A 24,192-nucleotide genomic window follows, 5' to 3' on the forward strand; every position below is an offset into this window, starting at 1 on the left:
TCTTCATAATCTTATTAGTCAGCAGGCCACTAATTTGAAGTCAATTCACGATAATTTCATCACGGCCAGACGTTTAACTTGTGCTTAACATCGGTTCATATTCCAGTTGAACAGCCATTGGGTCATTGTACTGTGTTTTGTGTGTACATGCATGAAAGGGATGGACAGAAAGAGAGGGAGATGGAGGCCAGATAGGAGCAGCTACAGTCTGTGGGGGACCAAGCAAAGTCTGGCACATATTTACCCAAATGTCGATGTCTATGAGCAACAAACCATTCATTTTACATATTAAATGATAAACAGGGCAACGTGATGCAGCTCTTATAGCTTCATTTGAATTGAGATCCACATCTGAAGTTGAAGGCACAAACAATGAGTCTCATCCTGGTTCTGATCTTTTCCAGGATATGGTGTTGACATGGAACATGAGCTACTACTTTGGTTTTCTCGTGTCTGTACTCTTGATTCTTGAACATCTCAGCAACTCATTTCATCATTGCTCTTTATTTCAGCATAGTGGTCATCATTAAATCATATTTTTTGTTTGAGCCGGCAGAAGAGCTTATTCAGGAAGCTAATAGGTTGAATACATTGTTACCCATATAGCAATCAGCATAAATTGGCTTCATGTTGAGATCACCCATCCACCCCACAGTGAATACTCCATCATAACATTAGTGCTACCTAGTGGTGTCACAGTGGAGCTGCAGGTGGACTTACTGACCAGTAATCGTATTGGTCTAATCTCCTTAGTGAGGAGGCAGCTGACGGCACCGTAGCACATTCCTTCCACTGATTTAAATCTACACAGCGCCGGTGCAACCTGGATATCTGATGCTCTACTGATCGGTACACACAGTACTGTCACACATTCAGCTCTCTACTTCACTGAACATACCACATGTGTACCTGAGAATTACTTTTCCAGGACAGGTTTATTTTACACTTTTGTTCAGCGTTTGAACTCAGCAGTGCAGTAGTTCAAGAGTCCGATACAGGCATTTTGTCAAGCTGCTGTTTTTAAGCAATGTGGGCTATATTCTATCGGTTTTATTGTCATGTGACTTGCATACCATTCCAAACAGTATTTTCCTATTTGTCATAGCAATAAAGTTGACTTAACTGTGACTGAAGGACATTAGCCAACTTTTCGTTCTCAGTAGAGATCATGTGGACTCAAGGGAGTTTTCATGACGTTAATGGTATAACTCACTTCAGGGAGTTGTGTTTCCAGGCTGTGTTTGTGGTTTCAAAGGGAAAGAGAGGGTGGGGAAGGGTCTTTGCCTTATTTTTGTCCTCCTGTCCTGTCGCATCCTGTGTGCTTGCTTCATGATTTACAGCCAGATTTGTGACATCACCTCTGTGTTAGAGTGACTGTGAGAATCAAACAACTGATGACTGAAGGACTCCAGGAGGAACCTAAACTAATAATGGACTGTGGAGCCAGCGAGCCCCCTCAGCTATTCCTCATAAAACATTTGTGGAAGCAGATGAAAAATAAAAGGCACTCAAGAGGCTGTGCACCTTTAGGAGGCTACCCCTGTGCTGCAGCATAATGTACTTGAGGGAGCGTTGGATCTCTAGCAGTATGTGGGATGAGAGGGTTTGTGACTTAAATGCACCACCCTTTCTTTGGGCGTGGAGAACTTGAAATCTTGATTTGATTGATTGTTAAATGAATAAAATAACACACCTGTCAATTAGACTTTCTTGAGGGAAAGCACTGTAAATGTGCTTAAAATCGTATAAAAAAAACAAAAACAAAATACTGCTACTCCTTGTATTCATCAACAACAATCCTACACTGTCTTCGGATATGTCTGCTGTCCTGTCTGTAATTAAAGCCAGACATTTAATGACAACATCCTGATTTTGTTGTTGTTTTCCCTTTCCATGCCCTCTGTGACTCCGCCGTCTGCTCACCTCCCTTCCTTCCTCTAGTTGATGCAGAAAGTCTGAATTAAAAGCAGAGGAGATGGCGGTGAGAGATAAGGGAGGGAGGGAGGGGAGGGGGAGGTCAAAAGCAAGAGGCCAAGTAAAATGCTGCATAGATTGATTAACTAGCGAAGGACAAAGATGAACAATGAGCAGAGTGAACAAAAAAGCAAAAAGCGTAATAGTATCTGGGAAAGGACAGAATGAGCAGCGGCTACCGAGGGTCTGCAAAGCCAGCTGGTAAGGGTTTGTTTATAGTCAGCAGAGGGGAGAGAGATAACATTTTTGGAGGATTAGAGGCAGGAAATAAAAGGCAGCACCAAATAAAGAAGAAAATGCAATGAGTTGGCCAGACCCTTGCGAGGGAGGGAGGGAGGGAGGGGAGGCTGAGAGAGGGGAGCAGCGTAAAATAGAGGGATTCATAAAGGAGTGAAGGAGATGGGTGAGGTTAGGACTTTTGTGCTGCAGTGGTAAAAGACAGCATAGATAGAATAGATGTCACTGAGACAGAACGGGAGTCTTGTTAAGATGTTTATTTTGTGCTGTAACTTAAAGTAATAGTCACCCACTGACAGACATCTGCTCTGCTGCCTCTGTGACTTAAAATCACCAGTCAGGCAATAGTCTTCTTTGTTTGTACTTCTGTTAGATGTGTGAATATTTATACATCAGATAAGTGGTTTCAGTCTGCTCTGCTGTGTCCTGATGGTTTGCAAGCACAAACTATTTTTGACAATCGATTAATCTACTGGTTATCTATTTGCTCTAGATTATCTAATCAATCAATTGATTAGTTGTTTCAGCTGTAGTTGTGTGGTTTTGTGCTCGAAGTAAACTTCTGTCGCTGTTGAGCAGATACTCTTACATAAAGTCTTATGGCAAAGCAAAGCACACTGATGATGTTTTTGTATTTCACAAGACATTTAACAGAAGAAAAAAAATGTTATATCGAAGAACTATCTTCATATAATATATATATGATCACTCTGTTACTTTTTGATTAATAACCGTACTCATTTCCGAGTGTCTACCACATGGATGTCACAAGTTCACTTAAGAGCCAGTGGTTTCAATAACCGTCAAACTAAAAAAAAACACAAGTGAAATTTCTCCACTGTGGTTAATTTAAAGATAAGCAGACAGGGATATGAGAAAGGACTGAGCAGTGGAGAAGTGGAAGAAGTGGTTGCGGTTGTATGAGTGAGGGTGTGTGTGTGTGTGTGTGTGTGTGTGGTTGGGGGGGTTGCATCACAGGAAACAAGCTCTCCATCCTGCAGTTGAATGTGACCCTTTGGCCCTGGATCAAATGCTCCTCCAGGCTGAATACCATGAAGCCTCTGTCCTCTGCACCACGCACTGCTCTGCGCTGCACGGACCGTCTGACTGACTGCAGGAGGGAGAGGAGGGGGGTAAGAACCGTAAGATATGGTGAGGGAGTAGAGCCCGTAAAAGTACTGCAGGAAGAAGTAGGAAAGATAGGGTACGTGAGGGAGAAAGTGGGAGAAGAAGAGAAGAGACGATGACAGAGTAGTGCTCAAGTCAGAGGAATGAGATGATATAAACGCTCGGCACAAGCACACTTGATCCCTGAAACCAACCAGACGCACATCTTGTTGCACCTTGAAAACTTGAAACCAGAGACAGTCACTCGCTCTGGCTCTCACGTCCCTGCTGCCTGCCCGACTGGCAAGCATTTGAATCAGGGAGAAGTCGCTTCTATTTTTAGCCCCACGCTCGATGGAGGGATGGAAAAGCAAACAGACAGTAGCAGCACGCGCAAAGACAGGGAGAGGGAGTCTCTCACTCATGTGTGTGTGTGTGTGTGGGAGAGAGAGGGAGTGAAAGGAAGGGAGGAAGGAGGAGTGACTTATTTGTGCAGTTCTGCAAGTTTAGATCACTGGCTCACTGCTGCCTGAGGAGGGCATATGGCTAGAGTGGGCACAAGGCAGAGCTTGAGGGACTTTCTCTGCTACAAACAGCAGCTCTTAATGACTCAACAGCCTTCCCCCCCACTGCATATTAAAAGACCGTTTCCGTTCTCCTTTCCACACTGAAGTGCTACATGGATACCTCTTTGCGTTCCTGACGGAGCTGAAGCTAAAGACGGGGTTTGCAGGACGATTGCCCCACCATGGAATGTTGTAGACTTGCATACAGGATCGTAGGGAGTTTCTCTTCCCCCTCGCCAGTTCGGAGTAGCAGGTCTGGATCAGAGAAGCCCGTGCGCTTCTTAGAATTTGCTCAGACGCTGGGAACATCAAACTGGGAGGACTGAGGCTGCGGTAATGGTCTAAGAGACGAGCAACCACCTCCGGCCATTTAAACGTGCACACGCGCTTTTTTTTTTTGCACCTACACTGATCCAGACGAAGGAATTCAGGATGCGACGATTTGACAAGCTGAAAAAGTCATTCCCCTTCCTGGCACACTTTCATGTATATCGAGTAAGTTTGGTGTGTGTATTTCTCTCTCTCTCTGTGTGAGTGTGTGTGTGTGTGTGTGTGTGTGTGTGTGTGTGTGTGTGTGTGTGTGTGTGTGTGTGTGTGTGGACTCCAGCTGGACTGAGGCGATCCTCTGGGAGGGTTGTTGTTATTACAGCAGGATGTTAGAGCAGAACATATCTAATACAGGACATGGCTTTGGCCAGGAGCTGTGTGTGTGTGTGTGTGCGTATGTGTGTGCGTGTGTGTGTGTGTGTGTGTGAATGCATTTCTCCACTACCCTGAGGAATGAGTTCAGGCCAGAGGCATTTCTCAGTAGGGGCATCATGTTGTTTCTCAGAATCTGAATTCCTACATCCCTCTCTCTTCCCTGTGTCATACTAATTGTTTCTGTCAGCTGAAACTAAAATCCGACTGGGCTATGCTCTTTACTTTGTAACGTTTTATTTTGGTGGTGGGGAGGTTGATAAATTACACTATTTAGAGCCCTAACACTGGACTTCTGGCCCTGGTTGGATTTCTCAAGACTCCTCTCACAAGTCATAATTGATGAAATGTAGCATTCCTCCTGCTGACCTCATCCACCAAAGTATACATCTTCTTTGTCATCCCATTAGGAGGTTAAGATAAGCACCTTAAAATGTATTGCATATGACAACATAACAAGGGAAGAAAGACCCGTTCAGCACATATTTTCTTTCTCCCAACATTTGAATTGATAGTGTGTTTTGGTGACAATATTTGGTCTTTGTTAGATTCGACACTGCCCTTTTTACCACCTCTATAAGTGAATGTAGTTTCTTTATGTGAATGTAAATGCTGCACCTGTTTCCAAAAAGTGTAAAACGTAATATCCTGTTTAATGAGTTCTGTAAATTGGTTAGCAAGTTGACAGAGAAATATGATATGAGGGCTTAAGCACCTTGATTTCGACCCCTCATGCCTCAGATATGACACTGTCATGGAAAGAGGCCCAGGCGGAAGCTGACTTGCGTCTTTGGCACGGTCCAGTGAAATAACACTTACATGTTGACTGCCAGGGGAGATCAGGCTTGGGTCTACATTGTGGAGGATAAAGCATGTAATAGTACATGGTGCCCCATATAGGAATATGTTGTGCTTTTACAAAAATGTTTATTTCATTAATACAAAAAAAAAGTTTGTTTAATTGTTGTGAAAAAACGTTGGTTTAAACTCTTCATAGTGTGAACTACAGATCAAATAAACATTCTCCTTGGTAGGAGAGCATTTGGTGAAGCTTAGCACGGTAGTGGAACAGCCAAGCGGACCGCTGTATCGTCTTTCTCTGGGTAGGGGTCAGGCATGATGCAGCAAAATGCAAAATATGGAGACAGATTCAGACGACTGCAGCTGTAGTTAATCCTAAAGCCACAGGCATTCAGTGCAGCCTGCAACTCTATAAAGTGGATCTTACAGGTTATTATTTTATATTGGGTTGAGTGAATAACAGATTGTTGGGGGGAAAAAAAGTGCACAGCCAAAAGCCGTGAGCCAAAGCTGCACGTTTAAGGCATTGCTAAAGAAATGAAGCTGACCCACTTTATTTGCATTGCAATTAATTTGTATCAGGATATAAATATCTGGCACAACCATTAGGGAATGGCTTCTGCTCAGCAGGTCGGCCTCAGACCTTGCCCCAAAAATGCATTGAAAATACAGGACCCTTCACTTTCCATCGAAAAGATACATGTTTGGAGGATGGTTACATGCCAACTTTTACTTTTTTCTATGGCCCAACATTAGGTATGTGTTTGTGTGAGGGGAAAAAAAAACGACGTTCTTCCTCAGGTCACAGTTATTAAGCAATAGGAAGTGACCTCTAACCAAGCCCATTAAGAAGTTTAAACGACAAAAGGGAAGCTGTGACCTTTGACACTTTCCCCTGGCCCTTCTAACCTTGGCTCAGCCAGCACAGGAAGTTCCTCATTCACAGTCAGAGTCGGAGTCTAATTACTACTCAGTGGAGCTACGCCACAGGGCATCCACCTTAAAGGTCTCCCTGTCAATCTCTGCAGATTAGGAATGTTTGCAATTGTTTTGTGTTGATGAGGTCAGTTCACTTCCCCGCCGAGACTGGGAGTAATACTGTGTGAACAGGTGTCATGGAGGAATAGACCTACGAAGAAACACATACAGATTTGAGATGAAATTCAGCTTCACGTTGAGCTAATTTCAGCTTGTCACATTAAGTGGACTTTGATGGACGACGTTTTAAACCGGGGTGTTGTGTTTTGACATTGAAGATTGATGGTCTGATGGAGGGGCGTAGTACAGTATATGTATTGTGGTCAGATTGTGTGGGAGCCTCCCATTTGTCTTTACTGACACTTATGAACGTCAGATGTGCATCATTCATCTCATGTGTCCTTCTCAGTTGTTTGATTGACGATTAATCACAATGTGATGTTTGTACACCGTCTACGGCAGAGCGGACCAAATGGCTACCGAATGTTTCCAGAGCAGTTATTCATCTATTTTGAGGAAAATACATTAAAATAATGCCTAATTGATACTTTCAAAGTAAAATAGTGAACAGTCAGCTTTTGGTCCAGTGACAACCATATCCTTGTTTATGTGATGTAAATTTGGGATGAGTAATAGTTAGCTGTATGGACTCTGATCTTAATGTCTATGTGCCTAAGTAGGTATTTCATTGTGCTGTAGTAAACAATTACTGGAGCTCACACAATAGACGTGAGCTCAGTTCCTCTCCCTTTTTTTCCGCAGAAAAGAATGCTTTGATTGTCGTTCAGTGACTTTCTATCCGGCTGTGAGAAAACTAGTGAGTGATTTTTACCTCAGTTTCCTGTATTCTTTGTTTGTGTTTTTTCAGAAACTGGGCAGTAGCATGCAGTGTGAGGAAGGCACAGAATGGCTGCTGGAGCTGCTGATGGAGGTGCAGTTGCAGCAGTACTTCCTGCGGATCAGAGATGACCTTAATGTAACACGCCTGTCGCATTTTGACTATGTCAAGAACGAAGACCTGGAGAAGATCGGCATGGGTCGACCTGGTGAGAAACTGAGTGTTTGTGTGTGTGTGTGATGGGGTTGTTGTTTTCCCAGTATGTGATTTTTAACATTTAGTCTACCGAAAGGCCATATTCTAGTTTAGTTTGGCTGTGATCTAAAAAATACCATAGGAGAAGAAGCAGCTGCAGTCTTCATCTCTGTGTTTACTGCTGATCAGATTTCTTTTTTTCTTTTATTATTTTGATAAAGGACAGAGACGACTCTGGGAGGCTGTGAAACGGAGGAAAGCCATGTGCAAGCGCAAATCCTGGATGAGCAAGGTGACAGACATTGACAGGCACCACACACACACACACACACACACACACACACACACAGGACTCATTTATTACGGTACATGGTATGCTTGTCATTATGTCGCCATGGTGGCGTCTCTCTGTCTGTCAGCGTGGACACATTCACACACACAACAATACATGGTAGAAAGGCTTCCCCTGTACAGATTATATGATCACATTTCACCAAATATTTTTGACGTTTATTAACATAGGCAAAGCTACGACGGCGTATTGGGGCCACTGTAGGAAAAAAATAAAATAAAATGGAGCTGAGAGTGGTGGGCAATATTCTGAGAAAAAGTGTGGATCACACAGATACGGGTATTGAAAAGATGCAGCTTTTTCTTTTTCATTCAAGACTTAGATTTGTTTGTGGTGATTGATGAATGGGTAGCCATGTGCAAGAATATATAGACGATTGATGCAATACATTGAGATGCATCGAGAATCGTTCATGCATCATTCATTCGTGCATTTTAATTGTTGACGGGTGAATATTCGTAATCGAATAGAATCATGAGGCCAGTGAAGATTCACACCTCTAATAGATAACCTGTCAGTAAGCAACTATGCATATGTACGGGAACCAGCATGAATATATACACACAATCACTGACACACACACATACACACACTCTCTTATCGTTATGGGAGAGACAGACATTTCCTGCCTCTTGGCTTAAGTGCTGACAAGACCGGAGGAATGACTTAGCTGTTAGGAAGTACTCATTAAGAAGCACTATTAGATTAAGTGACCTGAATGTTTCCATGTGTTTGTTTGTTTGTGAGTTTGTGTGAGCTTTCCATTCCACTAAATTTGAACCCGTAACTGTGTGTGCTGTGCAGAGCCATTAAGGGAAGCCTTTGTTTGGAGGCCCTAAATAAGACCAAAATAGGAATGCACAGAAACTAGCGTTGCCGTGAGATACCAGGGGGAATGATATCACGCTACATATGAAAGTAAACATCAGGTAAAAAGAATGAAATGATTTCACTGACAGTATTATCTCTCCAAACATATCATAACGTAACATATCACACAGACATTTATATCATAGGTAGAGCAATCTTGAATCCAAAGCGGTAATTTATCGACAACATTGTTTCATCCCAATAAGGTGAATGAGACCAATGTGAACTCATTATTGGCCGATAAACGAAGGTCAGAAACGTTATTGTAGGTGAAAAAGAGGTGTCACTGAATCCCCGGTGCCAAACATATTTGACTGGCCAGATATAAACAGTAGCGAGCGGTGTGTGGTTTCACGTTTGCACTGGACCAGACATGACATAATGCTGCAGACCTTTTTAAAAACACCACATCTCTGTGGTCACTGTGTGTAAGTGGGTTTCAAATAGGAGGCTCGACATTCAAAAGATTCTGAGCATGGCAGCGCACACACGCACACACACACACACACACGCACACACACACACACACACACACACACACACACGCACACACACACACACACACACACACACACACACACACACACACACACACACAGGGGGCTGAGGAAGCAGATTACTCTCGCTGAGGATGGTGCCAGAGGCAGAAACAGACAGGTGTAATTATAGAAGGCGAGCACCGGGTCTTCTGGGCACCAGAACTTCAACTGAAAAGAGCAAACACACACACACACACACACACACACACACACACAAAGAGCACTGACAACGTCTGCCTGTGTGTGTGTAGTAAGTTGTAAGTAGTTTGGCTCAAATTCTTTATTTAAACAAAGTGAATTAATAACAGTCATAAGGGTTTCTGTCTCTTTAAGGGAGACACTTTAAGCTTCATGAGACAATGTTTCTGGGAATGCAGCATGCTCTGAATCTGTGTCACCAACTCTTGTGACTTGACTCAAGTGTGTGTGTGTGTTTGAGACTGTGTGTGCGTGCGTGTGTGTGTGGCATCGAGTGATCGAGATGAGATGGGGTTTAAAGGTGAAGGAGGTGCCGTCTCGTCGTTGTCTCAACTTAGTCGTGGAAAGAAAGGACATTGACGAGAATATTTCCTCAAGTTTAGGTCACAAAATGAACACTGGAGTGACTCACGAAGGTGGAAGATAAAACATCATAAGAGACTTTTCAACACCTTTGAGACAGCTCTGTTCATAACTGGACATTTTCACTGTTTTCACACTTTTCATTCATTCTTTCTCTCCTTCTGTAGGTGTTCAGTGGTAAGCGCCCAGATGGAGGAGACTTCCCCCAACAGGGCCAGCCAGCCTCCTCCTTTCGTAAGCTGTCTCCCACACCTCCACTGGGCCTGGGGGAGGGAGTCCTGGGCATACAGCCCGGTGGTGGTGATCCTCTTGACGGTCAGCAGCAGGCTCTGACCTGCCTCATCCCAGAGAAGGATCTGACGCTGTTTGAGAAGCTAGGGGACGGTTCCTTTGGTGTAGTGAAGAGAGGAGAGTGGCTAACGCCTGCAGGGAAGGTGGTGAGAACTGCACTTTAACTTTATTTAAATCTCTAAATACGTTTTAGAAAAACTTCTATTGCATCATGCCTGCATGTTTGCAGATTGTGGTGATGTAGGAATAAATCAAAGCAGGTGGATGAATCTGTGTTCTCATTCTTTCTCCATCAAACGTTCGTGAGTTGTATTAGTAATGCTTCTGCCATAAAATGAACATAAGTGTGGTGAAAAGTGCCAAATATTAAGAACACATTTTAAGCGAAATCTTTGTCTTTGTTTCCAGCTGAATGTAGCTGTGAAGTGTCTGAAGACGGATGTGCTCAGCCAGCCCGACGCCCTGCAGGACTTCATCTGTGAGGTCAACGCCATGCACTCCCTGGACCACCAGAACCTCATTCGCCTCTACGGTGTGGTGCTCACACACCCAATGAAGATGGTAGTGGACACACAGAAATGCACATGCACAGGGAGGAAAATACACAGGCAGATCAACATAAACTTATGTTTAGGTTTCTGTTAAATGTAGGCAATGCAAAATATACCGACAGTTACATAAGAATGGAAAAGATGTGTTATTGTTAGTGGGACTATTGTAAGTTCTTATATGACATTATATTCTTTAAGTATGTCATATATCCCTACTTCACGTGAATAGCTGTGACCAGAGGTATGTGGAGGAGGAGAGAGTAATGAATACATAGGGGCCTCATGGGTGTCATTGCCTTGAGCCTCCCCCACACCTTTAGGAGGGAGCTTCATCTCTTCTGATAGTGGACTGCACCCAGACCTGTCAACTTTGAGTGAGGGATTATGTTACAGGGGGATGTGTTGCTTGAAGATCGACGGTGTCAGACAATAGCTGGTGTAATGGGAAAAGGTATTTTTATGCGATGTATGCATATATCAAGTCAAGCATCTTAAGGCCTTTGTCATGACTGGATAGATTGGAAGAAACGGAGGAAAGAAGGGAGACGGGAAGGGAGTGGGTTCAGGACTAAAATAAGTGTTGACATTTCAGCCTTGTTTTATTCATCCACCATAACCTTCTAGTGATTTCCTGTTGTGTTTTGGATGCCAAATTTTTTTTATCATGTTATGTTAATTAATTGCCTTCCACTCTTTTCTGCTTTAGTTTTTGTCGCATTACATTATTTCACATTTCTTTCTTCTTTTCTCATTCCCTCCTTTCATTTTATCAATCTCTTTCCCTTCAACACCATCTATTACTCATTCCTTTTTCCTCATTTTGCTCCCACGTTCCTCCTTTCACCCACTCTCTCTCTCTCTCCCCCCTCTGTGTGCTGAAGGTGACTGAGCTGGCTCCTCTGGGTTCTCTGCTGGAGCGTTTGCGATGTGTTCGTCCGCAGGGTCCAGTGTTGATCCACATTCTGTGTCAGTATGCGGTACAGGTGGCCTGTGGTATGGCCTATCTGGAGCAGAGGAGGTTCATCCATAGGGACCTGGCAGCCAGGTAGGGGACCGACCACATTTTTATGTTTAAGTCTCTATAAGAAGGTCAAAATCTATTTTTTAAAGGTTACTCCATGAATCCTTTTTTTGATTCAGGGATTTGGGTTGGTGAATTATTTATATAGCTTCTCCTTCGCCTCCACCCAGACATTTACAGGCCATTACAGGGAGACTTGGCCCACGAGTGAAAATGAGTCACTGGTTGGCTGGCGGTTCTGGGTGGTCTCGGTTCTTGTTCTGAATTCGTCACTTTCACCTAACTGTTGACACTTTAGATGCTTGAGAAAAAATGTTAATGGCTGGTAAAAATGAGTCATTTTCACAGTTAAAGCTGTGATAAAAAGGTAATGACTGCACATGACTGACAGTATGCCAAACATCGAAGGGATTTCTCAAGATGTGGTTTTGGGGTTTTTGTAGGTCAGTTATTATCTACTCGATATTTAATTGTATTTGTACATTTGTAATACATCTCAAGTGGATTTGATACCTTCATTTTAAACCGGCAGTAGGCCCTGAGTGTTAGGACTATAGTATACACCCTCATGCTTAGTGTACTGTAACTGTCTGGCAAATGGACTATATTTTTATGTGATTGGATCAAATTCTGAACATTGCTCAGGATTGACCATGAAATAAATCTGTGTTTTTCATTTCCTGCTAGGGTTTTAACCATTCACCATAACCATAATGGGATTTAAATTTCATGTTTTAGTTCAGTTTTATGATACGTTCTCCTGAACAAATCAAATCAAACATATCAAGTTTTGAGTTGAGCCAACACATTTCCACAACAATAAAACCTTTTTAGATTTCCTCTGCCTCATCTTTGCTGATGTATTTGGGAGCCTTCATGAACATCTGTGACCTTAAGAGTATGATGAGACATCAGTAGTATGACACCTAAGCAAAATTATGAATTTTCTGGTTGTGAGATTATATGACCCAATTTCCCAAAATAGTGAAAATGGGTGTAGGATTTACAGTACAGAATGAGGCATGTATGTTAAGTTAATAAATAAATAAATAATAATATTTGACCTCCTCTTTTCAGGAACATTCTGTTGGCCTCGGCTCACAGAGTGAAGATCGGTGACTTTGGCCTGATGAGGGCGCTGCCAAACAACCATGAACACTATGTCATGCAGGAGCATCGAAAGGTCCCGTTTGCATGGTGGGTGGACTGAGAGAGCAGCACAATGATCGAAGCTGTATTTGGATGCAATTCAGGCTCGGAAATTAGTTGTTTTAGGGGTTAGGATAGGAATCTGATTGATTTTATTGCAGAAAATCTCCTCAGAGAAATCTTACTGGTTATGGCCGTGTTCCAGCCATGCTGACGATTCTTATGACAGTACTTCCTGTTTTTGTTTTTATGGGCTGTGTCAAATTCTGTGTCAGCGGTGGTTTGAACCATGTTTAAAAAGTTTGTTGTCCGTCCTGATGCAGGTGCGCCCCAGAGAGTCTGAAGACCAGAACGTTCTCCCATGCTTCAGACACATGGATGTTCGGAGTCACTCTCTGGGAGATGTTCACACACGGTCAAGAGCCTTGGCTAGGCCTCAATGGGAGCCAGGTAAACACAGGAAATAAAACACATCTTGTAGAGAAAGTAAAACGGGTAGAAACAGAAATCTAATGACATTTACACTGTCCTCTTTCAATTTTTTTTTCTCATTTCCCCCTAGATCCTACACAAGATTGATAAAGAAGGTGAACGCCTCCCTAAGCCTGAAGACTGTCCACAGGATATCTATCATGTGGTGCTGCAGTGTTGGGCTCAGAAACCTGACGACAGACCCACCTTTGTCGCCCTGCGGGAGTTCCTGCTTGAGGTAGGAGAGCTGTAGTTTGGGTAGCCAAAGGTGAATATCCAGGGTGTTTAAATAAAGACACTCTGCGGTGCAGAGGACAATGTTTCCCCAGTCAACTTCATCAAATAAATAGATTTTTAGCTCCACCTAGTGGAGTCGATGTAAAGTAGAAACTGAAAAATGTCCTCAGCTGGAAGGATTATGATGTTATTTATTGATTAGTTGTTGGCCTTTATTCTCACTGTTCTAATGACAGAAACACAAACAGCTGCTGTTGGCTGTGTTAAATGTACTTTGGTGTGTAATGTGTGTTTTTTGTGTCTTCGTATGTGTGTGTTTGTCAGACAATGCCCACAGACATGTGTGCTCTGCAGGACTTCAATGAGCCTGACAAACTCCACATCCAGGTCAATGATGTCATCACCATAATAGAGGGGAGGTGGGTTGACTGCAAATCTTATGACTTAAAATCTGCAACTATCACCTGACAAACTTACCTTCCAACCTCATAACTGATAAATACTGTTTAAAGGGAAATGTTATTACTAGATAATAACAGCCTAAAATAATTTTCCTTGGTAAGCTGATCAATGCTCAATAATACACATATATTGAATGTGTATGAGGCTAATTGCACTTCATTGCAAATATTATGCCCTGCAGATGACTCTCCATGTAGCATCTTAAGTATTTCTGTGTCTCTCAGGGCAGAAAACTACTGGTGGCGAGGTCAAAACAAGCGGACACTTAAGCTTGGGCCGTTCCCCAGAAACGTGGTGACATCAGTCGCTGGTTTGTCGGCTCATGACATCAGCCGGCCCCTCAAGAACAGCTTCATCCACACAGGACACGGAGACAACAACCCTCATCACTGCTGGGGCTTCCCTGACAGGATTGACGAGTAAGCACCAGCTTCTTCTGTTTATTAACTTTATGTGAATTTAGTACCGCAATGAACTCAGAGAGGCTTTTACATGGCCTAAATGTCTCTTCGTCACATTGTACATATTGATCCTAATTGTGCCCCATGTTGGTGGTAAACGTCTGGTTGTTGTTTTTATTGGTAGTTGTAATAATAAACTCTCATCAATAGATGGCAGTAGCACAATATTTCACATTTCAAACTTATTGCAACATTAGGTTTAGGTTAGGTAGATTCAGTACAAAATTAAGTCCAGCGCTCTCTTCCCACCAGTTTGTACCTCGGTAATCCCATGGATCCTCCTGATGTCCTTGCTGTTGACCTCAGTGGTGCCCGGCCCACCCAGCTACCAGGACGATCTAGAAGTGAGTAAAAGAGCTCTAAATAATGACTTGGACCATGACATGAAAGTGGCCTGTTTGATTGATGAATACCGAGTATAAAAACTACACGATTCAGTATCCAGCATTTTTGGGTTCAAACCCTACTTGGCACCACTGATAGAGACTTGTTGATTTAGCTCTAAAGGGAACATGGTTTCTGCCCCAACACTGAAACTGTATTCTCATAACTGATCATAGTCACTTTTGTCACTATGTAACAAGTGACACCTGTATTAACATCCCTGTCATGCGATCCAATTTTCAGATTCCATATTTAATAAGTGCTGCTCCATTTACATCATGGATTGTGGGTTACATGTTTAAGGTTATGGCAGTGCACATCTTGCTTTGGAAAAATAGTCACCTAACAGCTTGCTTTTAAGCTTTTAAAACTCTTCCGTCTGACATTTGCTTCCTGCTTTTCCCCCCGTCTTTTTCTATCTTTTTTTTCTCTGTTTCTTCTGTGCGGTGGTGGTATTTGCTTTTTTTTCCTCCCAGAGGAGCCTCCTCCCCGCCCTCCTCAACCAGTGGTGTTAATCAAGAGTAAGTCTGGTTTCTCTCAGCAGCTCCTCACCCATTGCTCCTGCCCTCTCTGTTCCCTCCTAGCTCCACTCCTCAAAGGTACATCCCATGCGTTTTTGTCTCACCTTTGCCTGTCTTTGCAGTGATTCTGTCATCTATTTGTATTCCCCTTCTGAACATCAGCGTTCTCCATCTTTCCACCCCTGCGTCCACTCTAACAGGTGTGCCGTGTCTTTACTCCCGCACAATAGGAATAACTTCGAATCTGGGAACGTTTTTGGAGTGATGTGTGTCTTGTGTTTTGTGGAGTGGCGTGATCTTTAAGGACATCACTCTCTAAATGTTTTTATAGTAAAGTGATGAACACATTGTGTGTTTGTGTCTCCAGAGCCTTGCTATGATCCAGTAAACGATGATGAGGATCTGACTTCGGCAGGACTTAAGAGATTATCACTTCGGAAAGCGGGTTCTGTTAAAGGCTTAAAACTGAAGCCTGCTGCATGGGTCTCTGCTTCCAAACAGAGCGGTGGCCGAACTTCAGGCTCAGGGCACAACCCTAACAGTGAAGTATCCCTCATTGACTTTGGGGAGGAGTTCCCCCCGCCTACGCCGTCGCCCTCCCCTGTGGTTAAACTTCAGATTCCTTCGCTGGCGAAGCTAGCTTTGGAAGCAGAGAACATCCTCGACCGGACTCCACCTCAGAGTCCGTCTAGATCGCTGCCCCGTCCCCTTCACCCTACACCAGTAGTTGACTGGGATGCCCGGCCTTTACCCCCACCCCCGGCCTATGACGATGTAGCCCAAGATGAAGACGATATGGAGGTACGGTAGGAGGTCACACAGCACCGTATGCCAGTATTTCATGGAAATTGGATGTTCTGATATCACGTACAGCCACAGTAGAATGCACTCATTTGTAAATCTTTCTCCACAAAGGTGAGCTCCATCAACAGCTCAGAGCAGCAGTATGAAGTGGAGCAGAGTGATATCCATAACCCAGATGATCTCTTCTCTGGACCGAAGGTGGAGGACGAGGCTCTTGTTTCCAGGGGATCAGACGGATCAGGTCAGGAGGACAACCTCTTCCTACCCAGCAGGCAGAGCCAGGTTCTGTCCACCTCTTTCTCCCAGTCAGCAGAGATCTTCCAGGAACTCCAGCAAGAGTGCATGAGGAGGCTAAATGTACCGACTGGAAGTGCTGCGCGGTCAGGCTCGCCGTCCCAGGTTCCACAGACCCAGGAGGGACACCAGCAGAGTGTCTTCTCCTCCACTGAGGACAAACCCCAGATCCCCCCACGTGTCCCCATACCCCCTCGCCCCATAAAGAAGGGTGACTACACATCCGCACGCTGGTCGAGGGATCTCTCTCTGTCACCAACCCCAGCTGACACCACAGAGGAGGTTTCAGGCCCGGACCAGGAAAGACCCCCTCAGATCCCTCCCAGGGAACCTTTGTCTCAGCCGGGTTCCAGGACTCCCAGCCCCATGGGCCTGGTAGTGGGCTCCCCCCACCAGAGAGTCTACTCTGTCAGCCCCACCACCATGCAGGCTCCCCTTACCTCCTGCCCCTCTACACACACCTACGGCTCCTACCTCTCCACCTCTCCAGGTAAACTCATGCCTACCACGCACAGCTTTGCCTCGGATCCTAAATATGCTGCACCCAAAGTGATCCAGGCCCAGGCGCAGGGGAGGGATTCCACCAGCAAGGGCCCCTGTATCCTCCCCATTGTCCGCGACGGACGGAAAGTCAGCAACACCCACTATTACCTTCTACCAGAGAGACCCCCATACCTAGACCGCTACGACCGCTTCTTCAGGGAGGCCGACAGCCTGCCTGCCAGCAGTGTGGAGGAAAGGCATGTACGGCAAGCCAACACTGCCACTGTCAGACCCATGGTGGTCAGCAGCCAGACTCTCCAGGGTCACGCCCAGGGACAGGGGCTTGTCCAGCCAGGCGAGCTCAAGGCTAATTTCTCCTCCAACAACAACAGCAGTCTAGGTGGGCCACGGTCAGGGATGAAGACATCAGTTAGTCTCCCTCGAGTGTGTCCAGACATGCTGACAGCAGCGGTGGTCACTGCTTCCTGCTTCAGGACGGACGGAGGAGGCAACTCAGCTGACAGTGTCAAAATGGTAAGGTCAGAGATATTTGGATTGCCTTTTTGCGACTTCTCATTTGAAATACACTTTATGTATAATTTTACGATGAATGTGCTGAAAGGTATGATTTATTGCTTCAGTAATTAAAGTGCTAAGCTTGCTCAATTTCACTTCGCATGATGGATAGTTTATATGCAATATATAGTTGACCTTATGTCCTTTTGATGGCTTTTTTATTTTTGGTAAATTTAATTTAGATAAAAAAATCTACACTTCTTAAACTGGATTGCCATCAGTTCTTAGTTTCCTGTCACTACTATGAGTGTCTGGCTCCATTATTATGGGATGTAGCTCAGAGCTAAACTCTCAGGATAATGTTCAGGATAATGCAGTAGGATGACTTTAAATGTACTGTAATGGAATGATGGTGCATTTGAGGCTTGCTCGACTCCTCTCCTTTAAAACTTTCAGTTTCTCATTTCTCAGTTAATGTAGCCTTTGAGTTTGAACTTAAATCTAAACATTATGCTGTACAGCAGCACTATCTAACTATGTTGTTCAGGGGGCCACATTTTCAGAATGCTAAGGGACTGGGGACTGTATTGATCCATCCGTCTCTGGTCTTGTGACTTAATGGCTTCTTGTCTTTGTGCTATTTTTTTTATTGTTATATTATTCTGATATACACTCCAGATATAACACATAATTGTCTTCAAAACATGAATATGATTGGTAATAAAGATGCCGCTTACCCATGGCACCTCGTTTTAAAATGAGGAATACAGAAAAAATCTTTAAAACAAATGTCCTGCAAAGGGTGCTATGAAAACCAACTATGCATGAAGAATGTTATATTTATTCATGATGTAAGCGGAGTGGCTGAGATCAGTTATTAATTAGTTTTTCACTGCTCAAGATTATTATTTGCAAGATTGTTTTCCTCAGGTTTGAAATTTCATTTCTTTGTACGTTGGTCTGCAAGCCACCAATTGTGCTGTGCACCACCAGGCCTGGTGTTCACTCATACTCTGAACCCTAGGGGGCAACAGAAGGTCATTTTTATCTGTCCTCTCAGGACATTGGCTTGTAGGGAGAATTGTCTGCATCTGTGTTTGTGCATATGTTTCCCTTTGAGTTAAAGATATTCTTTTGGCATTTTCCTGTTTCTATGACAGAGGACGGTGCAGAAATGGGGGAGAAAGAGAAGGGGGTCAGACATACAACAGATCCCAAGGCTGAAATCAAATCAGTGCTGCATAACAGCACAAAAACTTTTTCAAACTGGTGAGGAACTTATGAAAGCCGATGAATCGGACTAATTAAAAAGGAAGTTTTAGGACAAAACTTGGTACAAAAAAAAACCCACTTCTCCCGTTCCCGTCACAATGAAAAGGCACAAAAATGTTCAAACTTTGCATATCTTGGTTAAAAATATGCCAGTGTTTGTCAGGATTCAGATTTAAAAGACGGGGAACCAGAGTTGGATTGGTTTCTTGAACTGGAGTCAGAACCACCAATTCTCTAAAACAATGAGGCACTTGGCCTTTTTGTAATGGACACTGAGGTGTGTGGCTGCAGGGGTGGTGCAGTGGGATCATATATAAACTACTGCAGAGGAGGTCAGTGTTGCTGTTGTAGTTAAAATAGTGGTGGTGTCAGTAGCAGGATGTGATTTTGTGTTATTGTTATTATATATACAACAAACACAGTGTCAATGTTGTCTTGTTGAAATGAGAGTTAGTTGAGCATGGATTTGCATAAACATAATTACTAGAACATTTGTTTTGTGAAGAAATGGGGAACTCATCACATTTTAGTTAACTGCAAAGAAAGTAAAAAAAATAATTCATATATTTTTGGGTAGAACAAAATGAGTTGATAGAGATTTATTCTAAAATAAAAAGGACCCAGTCTTGTGTTAAGGTGCTCCTGATTCACGCTGACGGCAGCACTGAGGTCCATTAAGGAATCAGACGCAGGGTAAGATGAGTGTTGTATGTTGCAGATACTCAGACTGTTGGTCATGTGTGATTCAGGTGCAGGAGGCGGTTCACGGTGTCACAATAGAGGAGTGCCAAGCCGCCCTCCAGAACCACAACTGGAATATCCAGAAAGCTGTGCATTATCTAAAGGTGAGCACATGTATTAGTATGCTATGAAAGCTTAATGTACTGCACCCAGTTACTGAAAGCCATATCTTATCTTTATCTGTTCTTCATACCGGGATTCTATAGTAATCACAATAATAAAAGGTTTTTTGTATCATATGGACTCCTGAATTGACAAAATATTTTGAAAGGTCCTAATCAAGTTTAAAAAACATACTATACGATACTTATGATTGCTTTATATTATGTATAGCATTCTATACTACTTACTGACATTTCTCAATTTCTTTTTTAATTACATTTTTAAAAGACACACAAGTTAAAGGAGAAGTTTATTTTGACATATTATCTAATAACTGCTTTATTGTACTCACAGTATCAAAGTTAATAAATAACATTCCAGACATGGAATATTGATTACATACAGTATCGGGAGCAAATAAAACAAATCATTAGTCTCACACTGTTGTCTCAAATGTAAGTCAATATGTGAGCAATTACACAAGGCAAACTGAATCGATAAAACTTCATAATTCTAGTTCGTCAAATGAAGACTCTGTGAACTGGATGTCCTCAGTAGTAGACTCTGCTGTGCTGCAGATTGGTCCTCAGAGATCCAGATCACTGCATTTCAGGTCAGGCCTTTAGTCCTCTTCTGTAAGAAGCTTTTATTTTGCACAGGATACAACTACAAACCGTAGTCATTCAAAGTTGCTAAACTCTTGTTTTACTTTATTGGTTCATAACATGATATCATGAGAGAAACCTTGTTGGGCCAGAAGGGAATATCTGGCCATTACATCAGCTATAAGCGGGCTATAAATAAAAAAAATATATAGAGATATAAAAATAGACTCACTGATGTGTCTACAGCAGTATTCAACACCCTCTTAGCCGCCCTCTTTTGGGGCCACTGTGGCAGCAGGAAGGTAGGCTGTTTGGATGGCAGTGGGTACAAGGGAATACTTGAGTGCTCCTTAATAGTGCTGCTAAAGTTTAGAAAATACAGGTGTGTGTATAAACCAGACTCTGAGCCCGTATTTTAGTATTTTACAACGTGCTCACTGGTGCTGCGATCACACTTACATGAATGAATTCAACAGCTTTCTGTGTGACTTCATTGCCCCATCACATCCCTACCATCTCTCCCTGCTCCTGGTTTCTTCTAATGATTGTTTTCATCATTCATTTCATGCTTTTTTTTTGTTTTTTTTGCCTCTGTAGGTGGAGCAGTTGTTCTGCTTGGGTCTGAGGAGCAGGTCCGAGTGTTTAAAGCTGCTGGAGATGTGTGAATGGAACCTGGAAGTGGCCAGCACTCAGATGTTGGATAACTATGGATCCACAACAAGACATAGGTACTACATTCTGCAGCTTTGTTTGCTGAACTTGGAGGTCAAGTTCCAAATAGAATCTCTAGAATCTTAAATGTCTCCTGAAAATTGAATTCAGTCACTTATGACCTTCCTCCAAAATGATACTTACTCATTATTGTGAGGTCAACGTTGTCACATCTGTCTTTGGTTAACATAGCAGTAAAATCTGCAGATTTTACCCTCCTCCAAATAAGAATGATTGCAATTTAACTGAAAACGTTAGACAGCCGTATGATGCAATGATGGTATTCTTGGGCTAAGAGAATATTTGGCTGATAAACAAAGAAGAAAACTTTCTCAGGTCTATCATGTGTGTGTGTCTATATATTTTTTTTATTGAGGAGGATTTGGAATTTCAGCTCGTGATTTTCTCAATCTAATCGAAAGCACCTTTATATTTGCAGACGGTGACAGAAATCCCAAGCTGCTGATTTCTGATGGGAACTTCATCCTCAGTAAACCATCATCAGTAGAGGTGAATCTCCTCCTGACCCTGAATGATGCCTCAAATCAGAAGACTGTTATTTAACTATGGAAGAGTCGAGCACGTTTTCACTGACCTTGCACAAAATACCAAACTTTATTACGGCTCTTTCCATAATTAACATGGGAAAAAGAAGCTTTGGGGTAAAAAAAAAGAAGACTTTGGGTCATATTTTTTACTTAGGCCTGAAAGATGTGTGATTGTTGAAATTGTAGAGCGCCATCGACCACCTTTTCTAAGTTGTTCAGAGGGAAAAATGACACAAATGCTACTTGAATTCAGTTTTCATCAGCCTGAGTTGTGTCATTTAACGGGTTCCCAACAGTCACAGACCTTGGTAGCTACTTACCTGTTTCAGGTCCAATTACTGGGATCCTCACTGCCAAAATAGCTCTGTTCTTTTGTTAATATCGCTAACGAGCTGGTTTGAAAATGAATCTGAAGAGTCCAAAATGAGTTGAATAGCACAACGCACACTATGACACTTCCTGAACAGTTCCATACGTCACCATCAGGTCATTGCATTTTGTCAGATTATGCCAAGAACTAGTACAGTATGATTGAAAACTGCTATCTCATTATGTGAACGTGTCAAAATTTGACTGAAATACTGTGTAGTATTTACAGATTTGAAATCTTCCACATAAGAGCACAACACATTACAAAACAAATACTTAATAATAATACTTGATAATATGATTATGAAAGTTGCTCACTGCTGAAAGACTGGAGTCAGAGATTTGTAGAGAAAAATACTGCTGCAAAAAACATTTAGACTTATTAAAAAAAAAGGTTAATATCCTCAATAATGTATATAATACATTTAGTATTTATATGTTAATTGACGGTGAAACCAACACAGTTTTGACTGTGAGGCAGATTGTCCGAAATTTTAATGACCCACAAAACTGTTGGATATATATTATAAGGATATAAGAAATATACCCTTCTATAAAGAGACATCCATACATTTGTTATATTGTCAAAATATTGATAATTAATATTAATATATGTTGCACATATCCCAGAAATAAGAGAAGCCTTATGTCTGTTACTGGGCAAGCCCTTTTATGGCTAATTAAAATGCGTCTCCTGGAGTTAAACACTGATCTATGACTATTGTCATATGTGGCTTAGGAACAAAAAGGCCATGCAGTCATGGAAACCTCCTACTACCCAGATATAGTCTTTCCTTATTCCTTCCTTCTGCAATATGCCCAAACATAACTCCTCCACATCAGCTGAAAACTCCTGCCAGCTGGGTATTTCTGCACTGTGTTGGCAGCTAATAACAGCAATGCAGTAAAATGTACCCCAAGGCACAGATCCTGTCCCATAATCATCATTTAAAACCACAACTGTGATATTTTTGGTCAGCAGCTTAGGGGGCAATAATTTAAAACTGGGACAACGTGTCAGCTCTGTGTGAACTTGCTGCTGGGCTCGACAATTCACTTTCTGACTGCGTATTGTCACAGAAGAGCCCTCGGCAATGAAGATAGAAAAGTTTTGGGCCCGTCTGGCCTTTGTTCTCCTGTTTTATTCCAGAAGCACTTGGAATGTAAAGACTCCATTAAAAGGAAGGGAAATGAAAGGCATTCCACGTGCTTTTGAAAATTCATTTTTCCGCAATTAACCAAAAGATTAAAAAAAAAACATTTACATTTTATGGTCAACATGATCTTTCAGTGCTATAGAAAAAAGAAACCTCTTAACAAACTGGTACCCAACTATTTTTAATTACAAGGTTGTCCATATGAAGACTGGCTTCGAGCCAACCAGCCCCTCTATATGTCCATGGAAAGCCCAGGATGTGACGGGTTTTAGCACAGTCTGTTGGGGCAGAAGCTTCAGATGGCCTCCAAAAAGCTACTATGGAACCACAACGAGCCTGCCATCTGCCCTGACAAATTTAGAGGCTTTGAAGAAAAAAAAAAAGTGTTTTTGGACTATATTTTTTAATGATGTACAGGACTGATTTTGGATGACATCCTCCAGGAAAAGTTTCCTCCCGTGTGCAATAAGGCTGCTGTAGAACCTGTAACCTCCCATCTGTCCATCCATCAGCGCCGGTCAGTTGTGTAAAAGTCATGATACATCCTCGTAAGTGAATGCACAGAAAACGACGTTTTCAGAATAATGCGTTTGGTGGCCCCAGTGTAGGACGAAGTCGTCCTTAAATCCTGATCCAGAGTTGGTTTTGCCAATTCTCCCTCCCTGATGTATTGTGGTAAAGCCTGATTGTGAACCAGTGTGTGAGGGCGGTTTGATGTGAGGGCTGCCTCCAGTCTGCTCATGTGTTGTTTGTCTTTATACCAAGCTGCTGTAGTTGTATTGAAGGACTGAAGTGAACCTTGTGGTGTTATGATCAACCCAAAGCATTCTCCTGTTGCGGTGTTGACACTGATGTTAGAAAACTGTTCAGTTCTGTTTAGTCTTTGTTTGCCAGAATCAGCTTCTTCAGAAGCTGTCTGCCAAGTCATATTTGTATAGTTTTTGCTGTTTTCCCTTCAATCCAACTTGCCATTTCTTCATTTATTTGTATGTATTTGCTTCCCAGAATGTGTTTTATTTTAAAATGCCTTGTTCATCGTTTCTCTTTTTTCTGGGTTGATGAAAATGTTCAAAAGATGTTCATGCTGCCGAATTTATAAATGTATTTTTTATTAAAGAATTCATTATTTTTTACCTCTTTTCTGATTAATCTTTTTTTCTGTCACCTAAGTTATCTTTGAAGTAACGTAAAACGAATAGTTTATTTACATATTGTGTAAAATCAAAATAGAGAGTGAATAAAACCGAACTCCTCTTCATCCCGGGGAAAGACTGCCCTCGCATGGACCTGTCGGTCACTGTCAAGGGCATCACAGTATTGCCGTC

General features: G+C 42.6%; 1 protein-coding gene across 9 annotated transcripts in view; it reads left to right on the forward strand.

Moving 5' to 3' along the window:
• Window positions 1-24,000, forward strand: part of LOC311012921 (activated CDC42 kinase 1-like) — a 46,783-nt gene extending 22,783 nt beyond the window's left edge. For 3 of the 9 annotated variants that reach the window (XM_084008737.1, XM_084008738.1, XM_084008742.1), the window contains 17 exons: window positions 7,231-7,408; window positions 7,617-7,687; window positions 9,885-10,154; window positions 10,417-10,569; window positions 11,441-11,604; window positions 12,658-12,777; window positions 13,053-13,179; window positions 13,292-13,438; window positions 13,762-13,856; window positions 14,124-14,318; window positions 14,613-14,704; window positions 15,221-15,343; window positions 15,633-16,066; window positions 16,181-17,380; window positions 19,384-19,479; window positions 20,680-20,810; window positions 21,233-24,000. In XM_084008737.1, the coding sequence (XP_083864863.1) occupies window positions 7,231-7,408; window positions 7,617-7,687; window positions 9,885-10,154; window positions 10,417-10,569; window positions 11,441-11,604; window positions 12,658-12,777; window positions 13,053-13,179; window positions 13,292-13,438; window positions 13,762-13,856; window positions 14,124-14,318; window positions 14,613-14,704; window positions 15,221-15,343; window positions 15,633-16,066; window positions 16,181-17,380; window positions 19,384-19,479; window positions 20,680-20,810; window positions 21,233-21,239 (3,603 nt within the window). In that variant the 3' untranslated portion in view covers window positions 21,240-24,000. Of the gene's footprint in view, window positions 1-3,841; window positions 4,380-7,230; window positions 7,409-7,616; window positions 7,688-9,884; window positions 10,155-10,416; window positions 10,570-11,440; window positions 11,605-12,657; window positions 12,778-13,052; window positions 13,180-13,291; window positions 13,439-13,761; window positions 13,857-14,123; window positions 14,319-14,612; window positions 14,705-15,220; window positions 15,344-15,632; window positions 16,067-16,180; window positions 17,381-19,383; window positions 19,480-20,679; window positions 20,811-21,232 lie in introns of those variants that run through there. The other 6 variants (XM_084008739.1, XM_084008741.1, XM_084008740.1 and 3 more) reach the window with 6 other exon arrangements.
• The last annotated feature ends 192 nt before the right edge of the window (window positions 24,001-24,192 follow it).

This window comes from Eutrigla gurnardus (genome assembly GCF_963514095.1).
Source record: "Eutrigla gurnardus genome assembly, chromosome: 4".
NCBI classification, from domain to species: Eukaryota; Metazoa; Chordata; class Actinopteri; order Perciformes; family Triglidae; genus Eutrigla; species Eutrigla gurnardus.